Source organism: Xiphophorus hellerii, chromosome 22, assembly GCF_003331165.1.
Source record: "Xiphophorus hellerii strain 12219 chromosome 22, Xiphophorus_hellerii-4.1, whole genome shotgun sequence".
In the NCBI taxonomy this organism is placed as follows: domain Eukaryota; kingdom Metazoa; phylum Chordata; class Actinopteri; order Cyprinodontiformes; family Poeciliidae; genus Xiphophorus; species Xiphophorus hellerii.
In genome coordinates, this window is record NC_045693.1 from 22,822,335 (window position 1) to 22,840,080 (window position 17,746).

The 17,746-nt window shown below is 38.2% G+C and overlaps 3 protein-coding genes across 6 annotated transcripts in view; 1 reads left to right on the forward strand and 2 right to left on the reverse strand.

The window, feature by feature from the left end:
• Nucleotides 1-6,282, reverse strand: part of kcnh1a (potassium voltage-gated channel, subfamily H (eag-related), member 1a) — a 73,908-nt gene extending 67,626 nt beyond the window's left edge. The window contains exon 1 of the mRNA XM_032552923.1: nt 5,835-6,282. Within this exon, the coding sequence (XP_032408814.1) occupies nt 5,835-5,907 (73 nt within the window). The 5' untranslated portion in view covers nt 5,908-6,282. The remainder of the gene's footprint in view (nt 1-5,834) is intronic.
• A 1,513-nt stretch (nt 6,283-7,795) lies between these two features.
• mrpl57 (mitochondrial ribosomal protein L57) lies at nt 7,796-10,390 on the reverse strand. 3 transcript variants are annotated; one of them, XM_032552971.1, is made up of 2 exons: nt 10,305-10,390; nt 7,796-8,302 (listed from the first exon to the last, which is right to left on the reverse strand). In XM_032552971.1, exon 2 carries the CDS (start codon nt 8,282-8,284, stop codon nt 7,973-7,975), a length of 312 nt encoding a protein of 103 aa, XP_032408862.1. In that variant the 5' UTR covers nt 8,285-8,302; nt 10,305-10,390; the 3' UTR covers nt 7,796-7,972. The 3 variants fall into 3 exon arrangements, with proteins under 3 accessions (XP_032408862.1, XP_032408860.1, XP_032408861.1); XM_032552969.1 differs by lacking the exon at nt 10,305-10,390 and adding an exon at nt 9,655-9,802; XM_032552970.1 differs by lacking the exon at nt 10,305-10,390 and adding an exon at nt 9,655-9,796 and having other exon boundaries at nt 7,796-8,317.
• Nucleotides 10,370-16,530, forward strand: LOC116713050 (cytochrome P450 3A56-like). Of its 2 annotated transcripts, XM_032552964.1 has the most exons (14): nt 10,370-10,513; nt 10,614-10,689; nt 10,784-10,877; nt 11,046-11,098; nt 11,340-11,439; nt 12,615-12,731; nt 13,388-13,473; nt 13,575-13,717; nt 13,817-13,971; nt 14,109-14,193; nt 15,355-15,515; nt 15,615-15,841; nt 15,986-16,148; nt 16,232-16,530. In XM_032552964.1, the coding sequence occupies exons 2-14, from the start codon at nt 10,622-10,624 to the stop codon at nt 16,304-16,306; spliced, it is 1,527 nt and encodes a 508-aa protein (XP_032408855.1). In that variant the 5' UTR covers nt 10,370-10,513; nt 10,614-10,621; the 3' UTR covers nt 16,307-16,530. The 2 variants fall into 2 exon arrangements, with proteins under 2 accessions (XP_032408855.1, XP_032408856.1); XM_032552965.1 differs by lacking the exon at nt 10,370-10,513 and having other exon boundaries at nt 10,553-10,689; nt 13,817-13,941.
• The last annotated feature ends 1,216 nt before the right edge of the window (nt 16,531-17,746 follow it).

Consider the following 17,746-nt stretch of genomic DNA (forward strand, 5'->3'; position numbering starts at 1 on the left):
CACCAAAGACAGGCCTAACTTGGGCTGAGAAGTGATAAAGCAAACTCGGACTGAGCTTTTGGAACGTTTTAAGTTATGTTGATGAGATTTATTTAAGTGTTCATGTGTACAATCATTCCACCCTGGAGAAAGAACAATTCTAGTAAATCATTAATAAACCTAAAACTCATCCTATAGTCATGCTTGTCTGTCATAAATCCTTAAATATCTATTTATATTTCAGTTTTTAGATATTTCTAAGGGAAATATAATAAGAACGATATGTAAATCTCATTTGTTACACTTATTAGATTAATTAGATTGACCTAACTTTTGTAGGAGAATAAAACATTTGCACCTAATTATTTGGCATCTTCCGGCTACATTTTAGGAAAATTTGCAGAGATAAATACTTGAAAGAAAATCAGTCTTTTTGTTTTGCAGATATCCACAAAAAAAAAGTTAAATGTACAATAAGAGTAGCATTTTTTTTTTTAAAGCAAATAGAAACAAACAAAACAAACATTTTAAAATGAATTATCCTAATTTTCACATATGAGATTGTGAGTTTGAGTCTGAGACGAACCTTTTTATAGTTACTACGATAAAAGGGTTGGTAAAAGAGCGAGGAGAGGGGAAAAAAGAAAACTGGCCACAGAAAACAGAAAACTTTCATCGACACAGAAAGTCACAGTAACACAAACAGCAACTGAAAGCATCAGCACAGTGACAGAAGATGATCCACAACACATCACATGCCCATGTGTCCTTCACAACAGCCACATGCATGAGGATCTTTGTGAGAAACGGGGTTGGAACTGAAACACTCTCTGGCTGACTTACTTCTGGGAAATACACGTCATTGAAACGGCTAAAGAGCTAACAAGGCGCAGAGAGATACTGAAATAGGGAGCACTCCATGTTAAACTTCACAGTGTACCTGTCTGTCTATGTGGCAGTGTCCAAACTGAAATGTTTGAAAAGAAAAGAAAGTTAACAGAGTACAGGGAGAAACATTTGAATGAATGAAGAATGTCAGACAGAGATGACGATCTGCAATAAACAAAAGACACACAGCTCTGGATCTTTAATGCCAATGGACTTATCCATAATTCAAGTGTTTCAAATGTTTTCCATTAACACACTGTGCATTTTTAGGGGTAAATGCAACATGGTAGCTTTATTAATATTAAAAGCGCTTGTCCACATGGTTATAATTTTTGTGGCTGATTGTCGATCTGTGGTTTTTATAAAGCGTTGACCTGCTAATCGCTGCTTTTTCTGATTCTCATTAAGAACTGCAATTCACGACTTCAAAACGCTTCTTCCTGGTTTCCTGCTATGAGCGGTCAATAATTAATGGCACCAGGAGCCGAGGCAGTGTCCCACAGAGCCAGCAGTCATTGTGAAGCAGTTCCTTTTTTTTTTTTGTTTGCTCCTGTATTACAAAATACATGGAATAATTGTCATATTGATATGCTTAAGTCTCACGAGCATTTTCTATTAGCAATTAGCAAAGTTAGCACAGCCAGCATTAATAAAACAGCAGCTTTCGTATTCTTTCAAGAGACCGTCAACCTTTTTCTTTATTGCGAAATTTCCAAGAGGCTGACAGCATTCCCAAATCCAGGATGTTCAATGACAGGCAGAAGTTGGAAGCTCAAAACGATTCAATTTTTTTTTTTCAATGGCAAAACTTGTATTTTTTTCAGCCTTCCTGTTAGCTACTGAAAGTCTCACTCTCTCACACACAACCAGAATGAAAGCTGGCATATAGTTCTCCAACTATTAGCATCTCTCTTTCATTTTTAAACGTAGTAGAGATACTGAATGTGGGCACATTTTAGCAGTTCTCTGTAGTTGGCAACTTCCTTACCGATTTGTGCTGTTGTTGTTTTCGTCAAATCAGCTCATTGTGTCACACGAACATCATAAAACACTGCCTGAAAAAAAAGGATGTCTACATCTAAAGTAATCAAAATAACACAGAGGCAGACACTGACTGTCAGTAAGGGCAAAGCCAGATAATTAGAGTGTCATATATACATATACTGTATATTCAACCTTAACTTGACTCTGCTGGCTGCATTTTCTCTCTATAAGCTTTGATACGAGCTGCTTAAAAATGTGCTCAACCTACATGCCAAGCAGAAGAAGTGAGAGCAAAAATCCTGACAGATGTTATAAGAGCAATTACAAACCCTAACCCATTGCAAATTTATTTTCAACCCTATTTCTTCAACACGCAAACAATGGTGCCAAAAAAAAAAAAAAAAATACGAACGCACGGAGCCTGACGGTGAACAGCATAACCTGCAGCACGCAGAAGATGCTGCGCAGGCTTCACGGCTTTAGCTGCCAGCGTTTTCTTGGCTGCTACTTTTGATGCAACAGAACCCGGCTATTTAGTGTCAATGCGAAACAGACGCGGCAACACAAGATGAATCCGCTTTGATTAGAATCCAAATTTTACTTCTTTATTTTGATGATGGGGGGGGGGGGGGGGGGGGGGGGGGGCTCTCATGAATAAAAGTACCACATTTTGCATTTAAGAAGCAGAAAATATACAATTTCACTTGTATTTTTTTTTTTTTTTGGAAGGGAATCCAGGGTGTAAAATAGCTTTACAACAATATTCCGTTTTGGGGTTAAACAAACGTTTATAGTCACTTTCAAAAGAAGAAAAAGTCAAACCAAACATGTATCAATCAATCAGAATTGGGGGATTTACTTTCTACTTTTACCAGAGATCCATGAAATGATGAAAACTTATGTCTTGAGTCATCAAAGCAATTCCATCATTTCATAATTTCTACTTTATTGACACACAAACCTATGTGGTTTGTTGCAACTTTCTTGAGTTGAATGAAAACCAGATAAAGATTAGTGACCTAGAATCTAGTAATGCCTTCATTTTCTGTTTGATTTAAATCGAATACTTCTATATGAAAAAGCAGCAGCACATTTTGTTCTTTTTTTGTGACTTATGCCCTAGAGAACAAAAAAAACAAAACATCTAATCAGTCAAAACTGGAACAGGCAGGTCAGATGTTAGAGAAAACCAGAAATCAGCGTCAGCCGGGAAAAAAAAGTCTGATTGATGAGTCTGTGGCTACATGAAAACACTTTTTTCCTGGATTATTGGTCTCCATTTCCTGTCCCTTTGGCACGACACAGAAAACAGGTTGGACACGTGTAATTGTGTTAAAGCTGACCCACTGCAGATACAGCACTGATGTTGAGGGTGTGAAAAAGCTCTTTATCAGGCCGGATCCAATAAGACCCAACAAAGCCCAAAGATTTTGCAAATTAGCTATAAAAATTAATAAACTAGTTAAAAACATCCTTTTTTTTCACAAAACAGATACAGATGTGGACAAATTCCTTGGACCCTTGGTGGAAAATAAATTAGTCTTTCATTGCAGTCGAATAATCTGAAATTGAAGATTTAAGAAAAATCAAGTCTTTGACTTGATCATATTGGTTTAGTGGAGGGAAAAAATCCATCTTAGGAAATATTTGTTCTATTTTTATTACTGATTGCACAGTTGTTAGCAAATATCCCTTTAATATAAATGTGGCGTATGTCCTGAATTTGTACTTTACTTTTGAAACTATTTTGTTTGTAAAAAGTTGAATTAAAAAAACTATAAATTTCTGCTTCCTTGGTGAGTAAATGTGACAGCACACATAGTTCAACCCTTTCCTGTCAAGTTTCTATAGCAGCAGTTAAGTGGGACGTTGATTTGTTTGGGAGTGAAGCCACCAGAAAGCCTCTTCTGTCCTACCTTCACAAACGTAAGCATGTGGAGTTTTTCAAACTCTAGTGTAGCTCGAGACTATGAAACACTCCGAGTGAGCTCGACATAAAACTACAAATGAAGATGTGAAGAAGCGCATCCTGCCCGCTGTTAAGGTACAGTGCAGAATCCATGATGCTGTGGGCCTGTTTCTCTTCCTTAACTCCATCTAGAAAGATTTTGTAATGAGGAATGCGCAGATTTTTTTTTCTAACCTTATTTTGTCTTCTAAGAAAAGTGCTTTCCTTTTTCACACAGTGTATTGCGTGTATTTTGATAATCAGCGATTATAAACACAAAATTATATTCAGAAAAAAATCAATGTACAGGTGCCAATAAATTCATCCACATCTGCAGGCTGCTTTAAAAATCCACGTCTGAGTTTAAAGGAAGTCGTTCACTCATCATTTCTGCTATTTGTGAGCTACAGTCCAAAAATGTCTGTAGAGCCAAAGATCTGTAGCAATTTTTAATTAGTGGTCAGAGACAAACTACTGGCTAGGAATGTAAAAATCAATATGTCTAGGCAATTGTGATGAGTTGCTTATTTAGCAGCAAAAGGACGAGTTCCTTCATTGTTTACGAGCTCCCACCCACCACTGTCCCGGTGGCATCCTGCAGATTTAAAGATTCATGTTTTTTTCTTCTTCTTCGGTTTGTTTGTAGCAATAAACTGCTTACTAATCAATAACCACAAGGTCATAAGAATGGATTTTTTTTTTGTTTTTTTAAGTTTGGATTTACCTTTTTAATATTTGGTAAGATGTTTGTTTTCCGTCATCGTGCATTTTAATACAGATGTCTTTTTTAAAATGATGGTGGAGCCGAAGGGTTTGCTTCTGATGAAATGATCGTTTCCTCTGACAGAAAACGCTGCGGCCATGGGATGTGTGCGCACATACATACACGTACACGCCTGCACACATACATACATGCATGCATACATACATACATCGTGGCTCGCACCCAAAACCACACTAGCGTCCCTGCTTCGGTTTCACAGATCACTGCTCAGTGTTACACCTCTCCAGCTCACCCTGCCACTTTCTATTTCATCTAATAAAGGCCAAAGGGTGACAGGAAACAATGCACAGGGCTTCCAATTTTCACAGTACGCTTCTGTGTCCAATGTGATGGATTATCTATTTTCTATCAGCAAAAAAAAAAAAAAAAAAAAAAAGCTTGATTTTTCTTTTTTTTTTCAAGCTAGAAATGGATACAAAAAATTCACCCTTCTATTTTTTTATGCTCTGTGAATAAAACTGTGATTATGTGACGAGGGTTTAATCTGAATCCGTTTTATCCTTAAACAAAGTCTGTTAATTGCTTGTTTAATCACCCCTCTGTGTTCTACTTTGACAATCAGCAGCATTCTACAAAAACTACCGGGGCTTTTTTTGTTGGTTTTGTTCTGCCTGGGTGAGCAGAATCTGTTGTTTAGTTAAAGCTGGGTGTTAAATCCTCTTAACAGCTCGAGGCATTTGCAACAAGGGCTTAAGTTGAGTTTCAAACTGCACCCTGGATGATGATGATGATGATCCCCCCCCCAAACACCAGGAATGACAATGAGCTCTAAGGCAGTTCTGCACCTTTCTGCATCAGCCTCTTTTAAGGTTTTCCTCTCGCTCGTGGAAATCCCTCTCCATCTCTATCTGGCCCATACGTTTCTCAGCGGAGACTTCCACTGGTCTTATGTAATCAATGTAATGATTTCAGTGACCTGCTGTCTCTCCTCTCTGCTTGCACCGCAGGGACTAAAACTGGTGCTTTAAAAAAAAAATTTAAAAAAAATAAAAAAATCCTATCATTGTGAAAATAGATAATTACATTAACAAGAACTAGACACACTTCAGCAGTTTTCTCTTACAACTTTTTTTTTCTTTTTCTTCTTTTAAAGAAAGAAATATTGGGTTCTGTGCAACTCAGCAGCCTCCTGTTTCCCTTCGTTGTGCGTTTATTTGATGCCGTCTAACAATTTCTGGCTACACTGAGACCTTTGCTAAACTGTTCACACCTGGCAGGTTAGTCTACCGTCATAGTGATCATCATCCTTACCGTTCGACCGTCTGACAATATTCTCCAAAAAAGTATTCTGGGGGGCCACAAGTCCCCTCCGCCCCCCCGCCATCCTGCGGCTTCACTCAGTCCTCTGCAGATGAAAATGTACCCCTCAGTGCCTCGCTGCTCTTCATGCTTTCTCCTGTGTGGGTTTTTTTTTTTCTTTCTTTCTTTCACTGAGGGAGCTGCGTGCGTTTCGCGGACAGGAGCTGTCTGCTCTGCTTCGTTAGCCTCTTCCTCCTCCTCCTCCACCTCCTCATCCTCCTCCTCAGCCCGGTGGGATGCGTTGGCGCCTCACGCACCGCCTCATCATGCAGGAGTGGAAAACAAGACCGGGACGCACCGCACTGCACAGTGCAGGAGGGGCAAGCCTGCGAGCCGAGCCTGGAAGGTCCAGGAGCGCCATCTGCCGGATCTGCTACAGTTCTTTCACACACAAAAAAAATAATAATTTATACCTCTGGATGATTATTAGTATCATTTACAACCACAAGCTTCAATATATTTTATTGAGACGTAATGAAAGTAATTTAAATATGTTGAAATAAATGAGTGTGTTTGTCCTCTTTGTGCAAATCAAATTCTGCAAAGTGTGGAGTACATTTTGCATTTGGCCCCTTCTGTTGTGAGTCATTCTGTTTCTTTCATAGCTCACCTACTTGCAGTTCTGTTCCTTATTTAATATCAAAACAAATACAGCTGCTCTGTAACTGTATTACCCAGGGCAGCATTCAAAGGAAGTTATAACATTAATATCAAGCTTTGTAGTGCTTGATATTATGTATCCTGAACACTTGTTCCCATTCAAATAAACATTCAACAAACAAGCAAACATACAGCAGTTCTGGGGGGGATTCTGGGCACTTGCCCAGGGCACAATTCAAAAGGGGATGGCACGATCAGTGCAAAAAACATAACCTACTGCCTAATGTCTTAATGCGAGTGATGCGATTATGAATTTTTCAGAATATGAACAACACCTGACTGCCAAAAATACAAAGTTTTCATCAAATATGAATGTCTATGATTTTAATTTCCCTTATTTTTAAAAGGAAAACCGGTTTCCAAATGTAAATTTTGATCAACTAGCATGTACAGCAAATATTGCACATGGTAGTTATGATTGTTTCTTCAGAAATCTAGGTAATTCCAGACATTAATTATAAGAACAAGGTAGTACAGCTAGACGTTAGTGCAGGAATTCAAAGGAAAGCTGATCTTTAAACATTTTTCAGTTTATACAGTTAATATAAACAAGTTTTTTAATGTAATATTTGCTTTGACCTCTCTTTCTGTGCAGTGATACCTTCTACTTCAGAATGGAAAGTGTGCTCCCAATGATTTTACATTATAAAATTCATGTTTATTTTCACTCGCTTTTTATAAAACACACTTTGACAGAAGTCCATGTCAGCAGCGTGACCCTTGTATCGGAAGTCCAAATAAAGCTAACTAGGTTACTGAGTATGTTTCTACAAAGGTAAGTTATACTTCAAGTGAATGTTTGCCTTGTATGGCGTTCACTTGCAGTCGGTCCTTAAATGGCAACAAGCGTGGCCTAAATTACAGCCTGTCTCCTTATATTGCAGTTCTCACACAAAGGCGAGGCTTTATCAGACGGGCTGTTTATCTCGTGCCATAAAAGCAGTTTTATCACAGCAATGTGTTGAAAAATAATAACATTCACTGGTTCAGACTTCAACCAACACATACATTCTGGAGGAAAATGAAAGCCCTATGATTTGAGTTAAAAGCAAATTAGTCTATTTTTATAGTTATATCATGGAGACTGACCTACATCATTTCTCAAATGGTTACAAAATACTTGAACTTAACCTTTAAAGACGACGGCTAAATGAATGCAACTGAACTTTTTTTTTTTTTTTTTAAATAAAGACTCAAATAAAAATTACTGATGTTGGCAGTACTAATATGAAGAGGACAAATTACACACCGAGCTGGGACATAATTTTTTTTATTACCACAATCACACATGAGCAACGTCTTAGACAGACAACATCTTTTACATATTTTCCGCCAAAATAGCCTGATTGACATAAGTCAGGAAACAAACATTTTGTTGAGAAAACCAGTCTTTGCACATAAAAAAATAAAAATAAAATCAGCCGCAGGCGTTAACTCGACCACGTCTTGGTGATCCTCAGATGACTCAGGTGATCCGTTATGCGTTTGTGTTCGGGAAAGTTGGCGAAGTTGGGCTCCTTGATCTGCAGCCAGGTTTGGGCCCTGCGCTCGGCGGCGTGGCGGACCTCCTGCTCCTTCGTCAGGTACGGCCGGCTGAGCCAGTACTCGGTCTCTGCCTCGCGCTCCAGGTGCTCCACCATCTTGCTTTTCATCTGCCACGTGATCTGCCGCGGGCGCCGATGCTTCCCGATCCACTGCTTCCCGGGAATGCCTTTGCGCAGCAGCATGAGGGTGAGGAACATGGCGGCAAATTATCCCACCTGGAACGACGCGAGCCGTCAAAACGTTTGAAAACAATTTTTGATAAGGATAGAACTCCGCAAACCTTCACATTATTGGTGTGGACTACTTTCACAGGTTGAATAGTTTTTTTTTTCTTCTTTTCGTCCACTGTTCCTTTGAAATCAGTATTTTTGTACAACAGCACCACTTTATGCAACTGCTGAAATAAAGCAGCTTGTTCAATAATTGGTAAGCAGTCCAAATCAGAGGAAGCAATGCAAGAAAGAACTACAAAATATAAATGCAAATATTATTTAATGCTAATCATCTTGTTGCTGCGCAATGTTCAGTACTCTGATATTCATAATACTATAAGACACTTTGCAGCCTCTTAGACTTAATGATCCTTATTTCTCGTCAGACTTATTGCTGAATTTTACTAATTTTGTGCCAGTCTTGACTTATTTTGCATCAGCTCTTAAGGCACTTGAACCAAAGTTCAGTAGCATGTTCCAAGCAATTGGGATACATTTGAAAACCTTGATTCAACATTTGTTTCATTGAAATCACCAGAACAATGACACACAGTGCTTCACTGTCGACACTGTCTTAATGTTACCAATATATTTCTTTGAATACATTTTATATCATCAGCGTATATTTCATAGGTCGCACAATTTAAGAAAAGTACCTCTTTCTGCCATTTTTTAATTTCTGTGGGACTCAGTGGGAGCATCCTCCATTTTGTTGTGCCTCCCAGTATAATGAAAATAAAGTTTATTCTCTGTAATAATAAAAAAATTTTACCAACACGGTACGAAGGTTTAATTTGCTGAAGCTTCATTAAAACCTATCTAGCTATCACTACTTTCTGGTTTTGGAGTTTAGTATTTGTTTTACTGATGTAAACACATTAACTGTTCTAACTAGAACTGAACAGTAGCACTGTTTCTTATTATTGAGACAAAAACTTATATAACAAAACTCACGTCAAGAGTTTCACTCCCAATGCAATAAATCTTGCTAATTTGTTATTTTACTAAAAGCTGCCCTTTGCACACTGAGTCACGATGATGATCATTTTACAACAGGAAGATAGCGTGATTAAAATTTTGTTTACTTTATCTTTGCTTGTTTAGGAGGGTTATTGTGGAAAAGGGCAGAAGATACAAAGAAATAAAATATTTACGCAGCTCGCACAGTTTTAAAAGAAGTTTCACATAAAACTAATGCAAAACAGAGCTGGAGAAAGCAGCGTTAGCATTTTAACATTCTGTCTAAGCTACAAGCTAAAGCTGAGTTAGCAACAACAAGGACAGACTAAAACAGAATCATTTTAAACTTACAGCAATAACGAAACTGTAAGAGACAATTGTGTTATTTCCCCCACCTGTAACAAGTGTTGAATACAGTCAAACCTTCGACGTTGAGGTAGAAACACAGCCAGAATTCAATAAGACAAGTCAAACATCAAAAATGTGACGGCAAGCTAGCTTCGGGGGTCATTTGTAATACTTCCGGAGCAGCGGCGTGTCGCTGGAAACCGAGTCGGCTCGATGTGTTGATTCATTCCAATGAACGACGAAGTGAATGCAATGTTCAAATAAATTTGACTTTTCACATGATTAACTCAAAAATAGTTTTGCATACATTTGTCTATATAAATATACTAAATACATTCCAAAATTGTATTTCTTTAAAAAGCAATAAATGACAGAAACATTTATGAGCCGAAATAATCGGCTCTTTTTCTAGTGAGCCGAGATAAATAATTCCGATCTATTAAAAAAAGAGCCTCAATTCCCATTTCGGTACGGCGCAGGAGAAGGTTCAAACACAAATAAAAAACAACTCTATTTTTGTCATAAACACCCAAATCAAGATTTACGAAAAATTGTGTATAATAAGCATGTAATATTGTTTAACTGATATTTGAGCCTACATTTATAAGGGATGAACCTGTAGAGGAAGATCATTTTAAGCAGCATAATAATAATGTATTGGTTTGAAGCAAAAATACAAATCTATCTGTTTTATTACCCCGCAAGGGGTCATTTTGTGGACTCTAGTGCCCCTTTTTCAAAGTAGGTTGACAGGAAGGTAAACGTTGTCGGGTCCGGGAGTCGAACCCGCGACAGCCGCGTCGCCTCCCAAATGTGGGTCCGCCACCACGGCACGCCCCAAAAATACACATCTAAACAAATGGAATGAAAACAGAATGAAACCGGGCAAAGGGCAAAGGAAGAAATGTAAGACTGACGTAACCCTCAGTTTCAAGACTCCTCCCCTCAATCGTGGCTTTAAAAAGCAGCTTGTTTGACCTCTCTGCTGCATGTTTCATTCTGAAAGAAGAGAACATGGATTTCCTGATGTTTTCAGCAACAACGTGGACTTTAGTGGCTCTGGCTGTCACTCTGTTATTACTGTAAGTATTCTGCAATATTGTATGCTTCCTTAACAGTGCAGGAAAAGAGTCTAATTCCTTCCGTCTGTTTCTTTTTCTCTCTTTTGGACATTAGCTATGGAACCTGGCCGCATAGGTTTTTCAAAAAGATAGGGGTTTCTGGACCGAGACCCCTGCCTTTTGTTGGAAACCTGATGGGTTTCTCAAAGGTAATGCCTAAAACAACCACAGAAAATTTCAAATGAAAGTGCTGATGAGCTTTATGGTTTACTACTTCCCATTCTTCTCAAAGCAAACATTGATTGCTCCCAAAAAAACAACAAAAAAAATAACTGAAGCTTTTCTTTACAACCATGTTCTGTAATGATCTTCTTCAGGGAATACTTACCTTTGACCGGGAATGCCAAGCCAAGCACGGGGATATCTGGGGGTGAGTAGACAAAGAAATGAAGTTTGTTTATTTATGGAGCAGTTCGTGAATGTTTCGGTCCTGAACTCAGATTATTTGAAAAGCTTTTTAATCTAGTGATACAGACGTCCTTTACCAATAATTTAAAATTCTGTTTCGCAATGTTTAACTATGAATTTGAGCTGAAATGCATGTTTTGTCACATACCTTTACTTTATCGGAAGTAAGCTTGTAATCTTGTTTTCTTACCTCCTTTTTTTAGTTTGTACGAGGGGAAAACCCCGCTACTGATGGTTGCTGACCCTGAGATAATAAAAAGCATCTTGGTGAAGGAGTTCTACACTGCGTTTACAAACCGCAGGGTGAGATGCTGCATGAAACTATGGAAATCCAGCATTTTCAACTTCATTTTTAGGGAAGTGATCCTTTCAGCTGACAGTCTTATAAAATCGGCTGCTAATTACTGTTTGTTATTGTTAAAAACAGCTTTAAATCCACCTGAAAACACAAAATTAACTTCATCATTTTAATTTTGAGGAATACACGCCATTAAAAAGGTTTGGGTTTTGAGGGATTTCCCAAAATTCCTCAAGGTTTATTAAACCTGTCCTAAGGATTTGAGAAGGGTCACATCCAAATCCCAGCCACACAGCCACAACATCTGATGCAACAGGAAGTAAAAGTCCGTTCTACTGACCTGTCGAAACCTGTAGTGTAACAATGTCACACTACAGGAAGTGTAAGAGAGTTACTGTCTCTGCTGCACATAAATTCAAACCAATACTTGTTTTGGCTTTGTTAGTTAATGGAATATCTCATGTTCTATATTTAATGCTAATATTTACTGTATGTGTACAATAAAGTCATCTACTGGTCATAGCCAGGGCAGCTCTGGGTACAAAAACAGGAAACTGTCTTTCACAGTTGACCTGGTAATAACCCTGGTGTTAGTCTGATTATAGTTATACTGGTGTGGCGCTTAGAAACACCCTAGCAAACAACATAAAGTCTTATAGTTGGTATAGTTTCTATAGCTACATAAAAAAAAGCCAATGTTGTGGAAAAACTTCAATATTTCTGGTTATTCTGTTCAGGAAGTGGAATTTATGTATTACACAGATTCACGAGTCAAATATTCCAAGCCTTTCTTTTTTTCTTTTAGTTTTGATGATTGTGATTGACAGATATTGAAAACCTGAAATTATTCTTATTGTTGAATTTTTTTGGCACACGGAGAAAAATGGGAAGGCTGTTAGCAGTCAGGTGACATGAATGACAAATCTAAAACCAAAAAGACACGTTTCTTGTTTAGTCCAGTCAGTTCAAATGATTCTGGAGTTCAAAAAAAAAAAAAAACAACATTTTTAGGGATAGTTTTTGATTAAGTTACACAATGTCCAGAATCTGCATCGTCAGCTGAAACTGGAATAATTAATCCATCTAAGTAAAGTGTGGTGACGCATAAAAGGCTACAGTGGGAAAGAGTCACGAGATTGGAGAACTGCCAAAGCTGAGCAGAGGCTTCGTCCGTTTGCAGATTATCATCGGAGACGGCGGGCCTATGGATGATGCGATCACAGCAGTGAAGGATGAAAGGTGGAAACGAATTCGCGCCACAATATCTCCATGTTTCACCAGTGGAAGACTTAAGCAGGTCAGGACCTACAATGCTGCTCGTAAATCACTTCTGCCCTGTGCTTTCCCCCAAACATAACTCATTTAATTACCCATTGCTACATGTGTTAACGCTTTCCTCTTGAGACGATCGGGGTTTCAAGTCTTTTGCTTTAATTTCCATAGTAAAGAATTTAATACCTGTTTTTTTGTTTGTTTGTTTGTTTGTTTTTGTTTTTTCAACTGTAATGGAAATTAAATTGCAGATATCTTGAGAGCAAATAATGACTTGGCAAAACTAGATTAGATATATCTGGAGGTGTAGTTTTTATTGTCAAAATGCCTTTAAGGTATCTAAATATGAATGAGAAATATCTTGAACGTAGATGTCAAGCTATTACTCAGACTGGTGTTTTTCCAACGCTGGTCCTCAAGGCTCACTGCTCTGTGTGTTTTAGACGTTTTCCTGCTTCGGCGCAAATTATTTCACTTGATGGCTGATTAACAGGCTTTTGCTGATCTGCAATAATCTGAATCAAGAGGGCTCAAAGCATCAAAAACATGCTGGGCAGTGAATGTGCCCCAAGGACCAGGGTTGGGAAAGTTAAATCGATCATAAAACAATTAGGTTGTTTTCTGTAACAATAGACAAAACATACTGAGCCTCACTCATTAATCTGTGTCTCTTTCTTCCAGGTTTTCCCTTTGGTTGTTAAATTTGCAGACAGATTCATGCAAAAACTTGGACAATCGGATTTGAACGAGTCCATTAATGTCAAGCAGTATGTTGCATCTGTTATATTGTCAGATTACGAACATTTTTATTTATTTTAAATAAGCATGCAAGCCCCAACCTTTTGGCTTTTGTTTTTCTCCCTCTCAGAGTGATTGCACCGTTCAGCCTGGACGTGGTGACCAGCGCTTCCTTCAGCGTGGAGATCGACTCCATCAACAACCCCAAGGACCCGGTTCATACTCAAATGCAGAAGATCATGAACTTCAGGTTTTGGCCTTTTCTCTTTATGGGTACGTCAACTCGTTGCCTGCTAGGCATTGCATGGGGTACGAGCAGGTCATGCTTTTTTTTTTTTTTTTAAATTTACCAGTTTCACTCTGCCTTCTTAGCTGTGTTTCCCTTTGGTCGTCACCTGCTGAAACTCTTCAAAGTTGAGTTCATGCCCAAGTCCAGCGTGGACTTTTTCTACGACATCATTAAGAAGTTTAAAGACCAGCACGTCGCAGAGGAGTCGGTAAGTGTTGACTTGAAAAGTTGTAGAAAGGTGATTGGTTTAGTTCTGAGTCAAATAAAGATAATAAAATAGTCCAAGCTGTTCGCTCACATGAACGCACTCTGAAAAAGCTAAAGTGCATAAACTTATTTATGCGAAACTTCCAATCATTTCTGTGTCCTATCCAGACTCAGGGAGACTTCCTGCAGGTGATGATCCGGAGTGAGATCCCAGAATCCGACATAAAGAGCGAACATGAGCAACCCAATAAAGGTCTGAAAGTCACAGAAACAAAGTCTTACTTTACATTTAAACGATTTTTATCAAATCTTTTAAAGTCTTCTGTGTTAAAGAAGGAGCAACGTGAGTTCACAGGTCCCATCTACAACACATTTCGAAGGATAATATGACAAACGAGGGGAAGGGAAATAATTGACAGAAAGTTGGCGTAGTCTATGTTCATAAATGTAATAGTAGCAGTAATGATTAACTAGTTTCAGTGCAATACAAATAATCATACATGTCTCTCAGAGTAAGATGTAACAGTGAGGCGTCAACTCTAAAAAGTCATCTTTCTACGCTGGAAATGTAGAATTATTGTTTTTTATATGCCTCAGAAATACAAAGTGTTTTAGTCTCAGACACATGGGAGGCCGAAAGTCAACCTGCACTGAACAAGATATACCAGCTGTCCATCAGATACAGAGCTCCGTTTTGACTCAGACACCAGCAAAGAGGAAGTGGTACAGCAACAAGGTCTTGTATTAATACAGATGAGCTAGCTGGATCGTTTCAGGCCGAAGATGGACTCAAACTCAAAGGAAAGTTTTCAGGAGACACTTCCTGCTAGCAGTAATATATAGGAGTAAAATCGGCAATGTCCAAGAAAACCATCAGTTTTTTTATGCAGGGCAATGCTTTAGTTCTGCAAACTAATATACTTAGACGTAGACTTTCTTTATTGCCATGGCACAGAGGAAATTTGGCAACAGAATGTTGTTGCTTGGCTACTGGAGTACACCGAAAAAATACAGAAAACTATAAGTGTGACTATAAATACATATACAGTAGATACATAAAAATGTGACTGGTGGAGTTAAGAAAACAAAACAGTTTCCCCACTAATAGTGCTTGTGTTAGCTTTGTTGCGGTCTATGCATGGTATTGACTATGGTAAAAAAAAAAAAAAACAAACAGTAGGAACGCTTTAAATAAAACACATATCAGTAAATTAATATCTATTTGAAAAGTTAATTTACAGGAACCAAAACAAAAGGAAACTTGCGCTCCACACAAAGCGTCACGTGTACTACACAAAGTGTGTAACACTTCCACATATTAATTCAAAAAAGTTATATTTTTAATTGAGTTTCTGATATAAACTTAATGATGAAGTTATGTTTTATTAAGGTGCACCGATGTTTCTTATTGCAGGTTTGACTGAGCACGAGATTCTTTCCCAGGCTCTGACGTTCATCTTCGGTGGCTACGAGACGACCAGCACCACTCTGTCTTACACCCTTTACAATCTCGCCACAAATCCTGACGTCATGCAGACACTGCAAAAAGAAATCGACGGCTGTGTGAAGAAAAATGTAATTTATGGTGGCATATTGGCTTTTTGAATCCAGCAGACGCTAGCATTTTTGCGCACGCCTTCCTTATTTGCATTCAGCTTTCTTTGACCGATCCAGGCTCCCATTTCCTACGAGGACCTGAACAGTCTGGAGTACCTGGACCAGGTGTTTTGTGAGTCGCAGCGGATGATTCCCACCGCGCCTCGACTTGAGAGGACATGCAAAAAAACCATGCAGCTTAACGGTCTCACCATCCCAGAGGGAACGTTAGTTGGGATTCCGGTGCATTTGCTGCACATGGACCCACGGTACTGGAGCTCGCCCGAAAGCTTCAAACCAGAGAGGTAAGTAACAGAACACAGGGATTGGTACTGGTATCTGAGAAAGAAAGCAATTTTCTCAAAACTGAATTGCTGTTTACAAATTTATTATTTTATTTTTTTTCAATTTCAACTTCTTCACTGGAAACTTTAATCTGGTCCCTACAGGTTCAGTAAGGAGAATGAGAATGATCTGAACCCGTACGCGTACATGCCGTTCGGACTCGGCCCTCGGAACTGTGTCGGGATGCGATACGCGATCCTCGTCATGAAGATGGTCATCGTGCGCATCCTGCAGAATTACTCTGTGGAAACGTGCAGCGACACCATGGTAAGACCGACAGCCTGCAGTAATTCAGTCGTTCTGCTCTGCCGCCATGTCAGCGTTTCATTTCCATCTGTTTCCGTCTTCAGGTCCCAATCCAGTTTGACTGGAAGTTCCAACCAGTCAAGCCTGTGAAGCTGAAGTTTGTTCCCAGAGAACTATAATTATAATTACTTCAAACCTCTGGCCTTCTCGTCAAATATAATTTATTTTTGATGGGCCTGTAGGATTATTCTTCATGTTCAAAATTCTGCACTGTTTAACACTGATCAGTATGAATGTGTAATTCTTTCAATCTATTCTTATATTATCTTTTTTTCCTATTTTTACCTGACATTAAAGCTGTCAGGTCAACAATAAACAGATTGTTGACCTGCAGAAACTCTCACTGGTGTTTTTGTTTTCTCCTAGCTGATCAAGCAGTTCATTTTCATTGCTGCTGCCAGTTGGAAATATGCCAAGTTACAATTTGTTCGCCCTCATTTAACTTCCTGAACAGGTATAAGTCTTGTTCATTCAGCAGTGTAATTTTATTTTCTCCTATGGGAGAAAATTGTCTAATAAACAGGGGCAGGATAATAAGAACAATACATTAAAATTGACAATAACCATAGATATACAGTACAGACCAAAAGTTTGGACACACCTTTCTAATTCAATGGGTTTTCTTTATTTTCATGACTATTTATAAGGCAAGAAATCCCACTTATTAACCTGACAGGGCACAGCTAGGAAGTGAAAACCATTTCAGGTGACTACCTCTTGAAGCTCATCAAGAAAATGCAGAGTGTGTGCGAAGCAGTAATCACAGCAAAAGGTTGCTACTTTGAAGAAACTAGAATATAAGGGGTATTTTCAGTTGTTTTACACTTTTTTGTTTAGTGCATATTTCCACATGTGTTATTCATAGTTTTGATGCCTTCAGTGTGAATCTACAATGTCAATAGTCATGAAAATAAAGGAAACTCATTGAATTAAAAGGTGTGTCCAAACTTTTGGTCTGTACTGTATGTAAAAGTAAAAAATGGAATCAAAAGTTGCTAATCTGCTTGTATCCTCTATCAACCAGTGCTAGCTAATCTACTTTATTGTTATTCTTCTTGTGATGTCACAAACTAAAATACACACAAAGTAGAATTAGTCTCTTCAGTCCTCTGTATTTTTTTTCCAATCTGATAGAAATTCATACTTATTTATGACCACAACTCTAAAGTTTTCAATATAAAAATAAACCACTGGATTTTTATCTTTAATGGCAACATATTTCGTTTCTATATTTTTAGATAAGTATCTACACTTAAAATTTGAATGGCAGAAGATGACAAAACCGACCTTATATATTTTACTCAATACAATTGTAAGGAGACTGTTAGTAAGCTTTTTTCAATACATTTTATTTAGGAACATATTTTTTTTGTCAATTTCAGTGCAAATGGTTTCTTACTTTTATTGTCTTTTAAATGTTGCACAAATAAGTTGTGCGTACACCAAACAGTATTCCTGAAAGAAAGCACAGAAAGAAAATATAAAACAACATACAAATCTTAGGGCGCATGAAATATAGGTGTAATTGAGGACACTGAACATTTACGATTGTTAGTTTG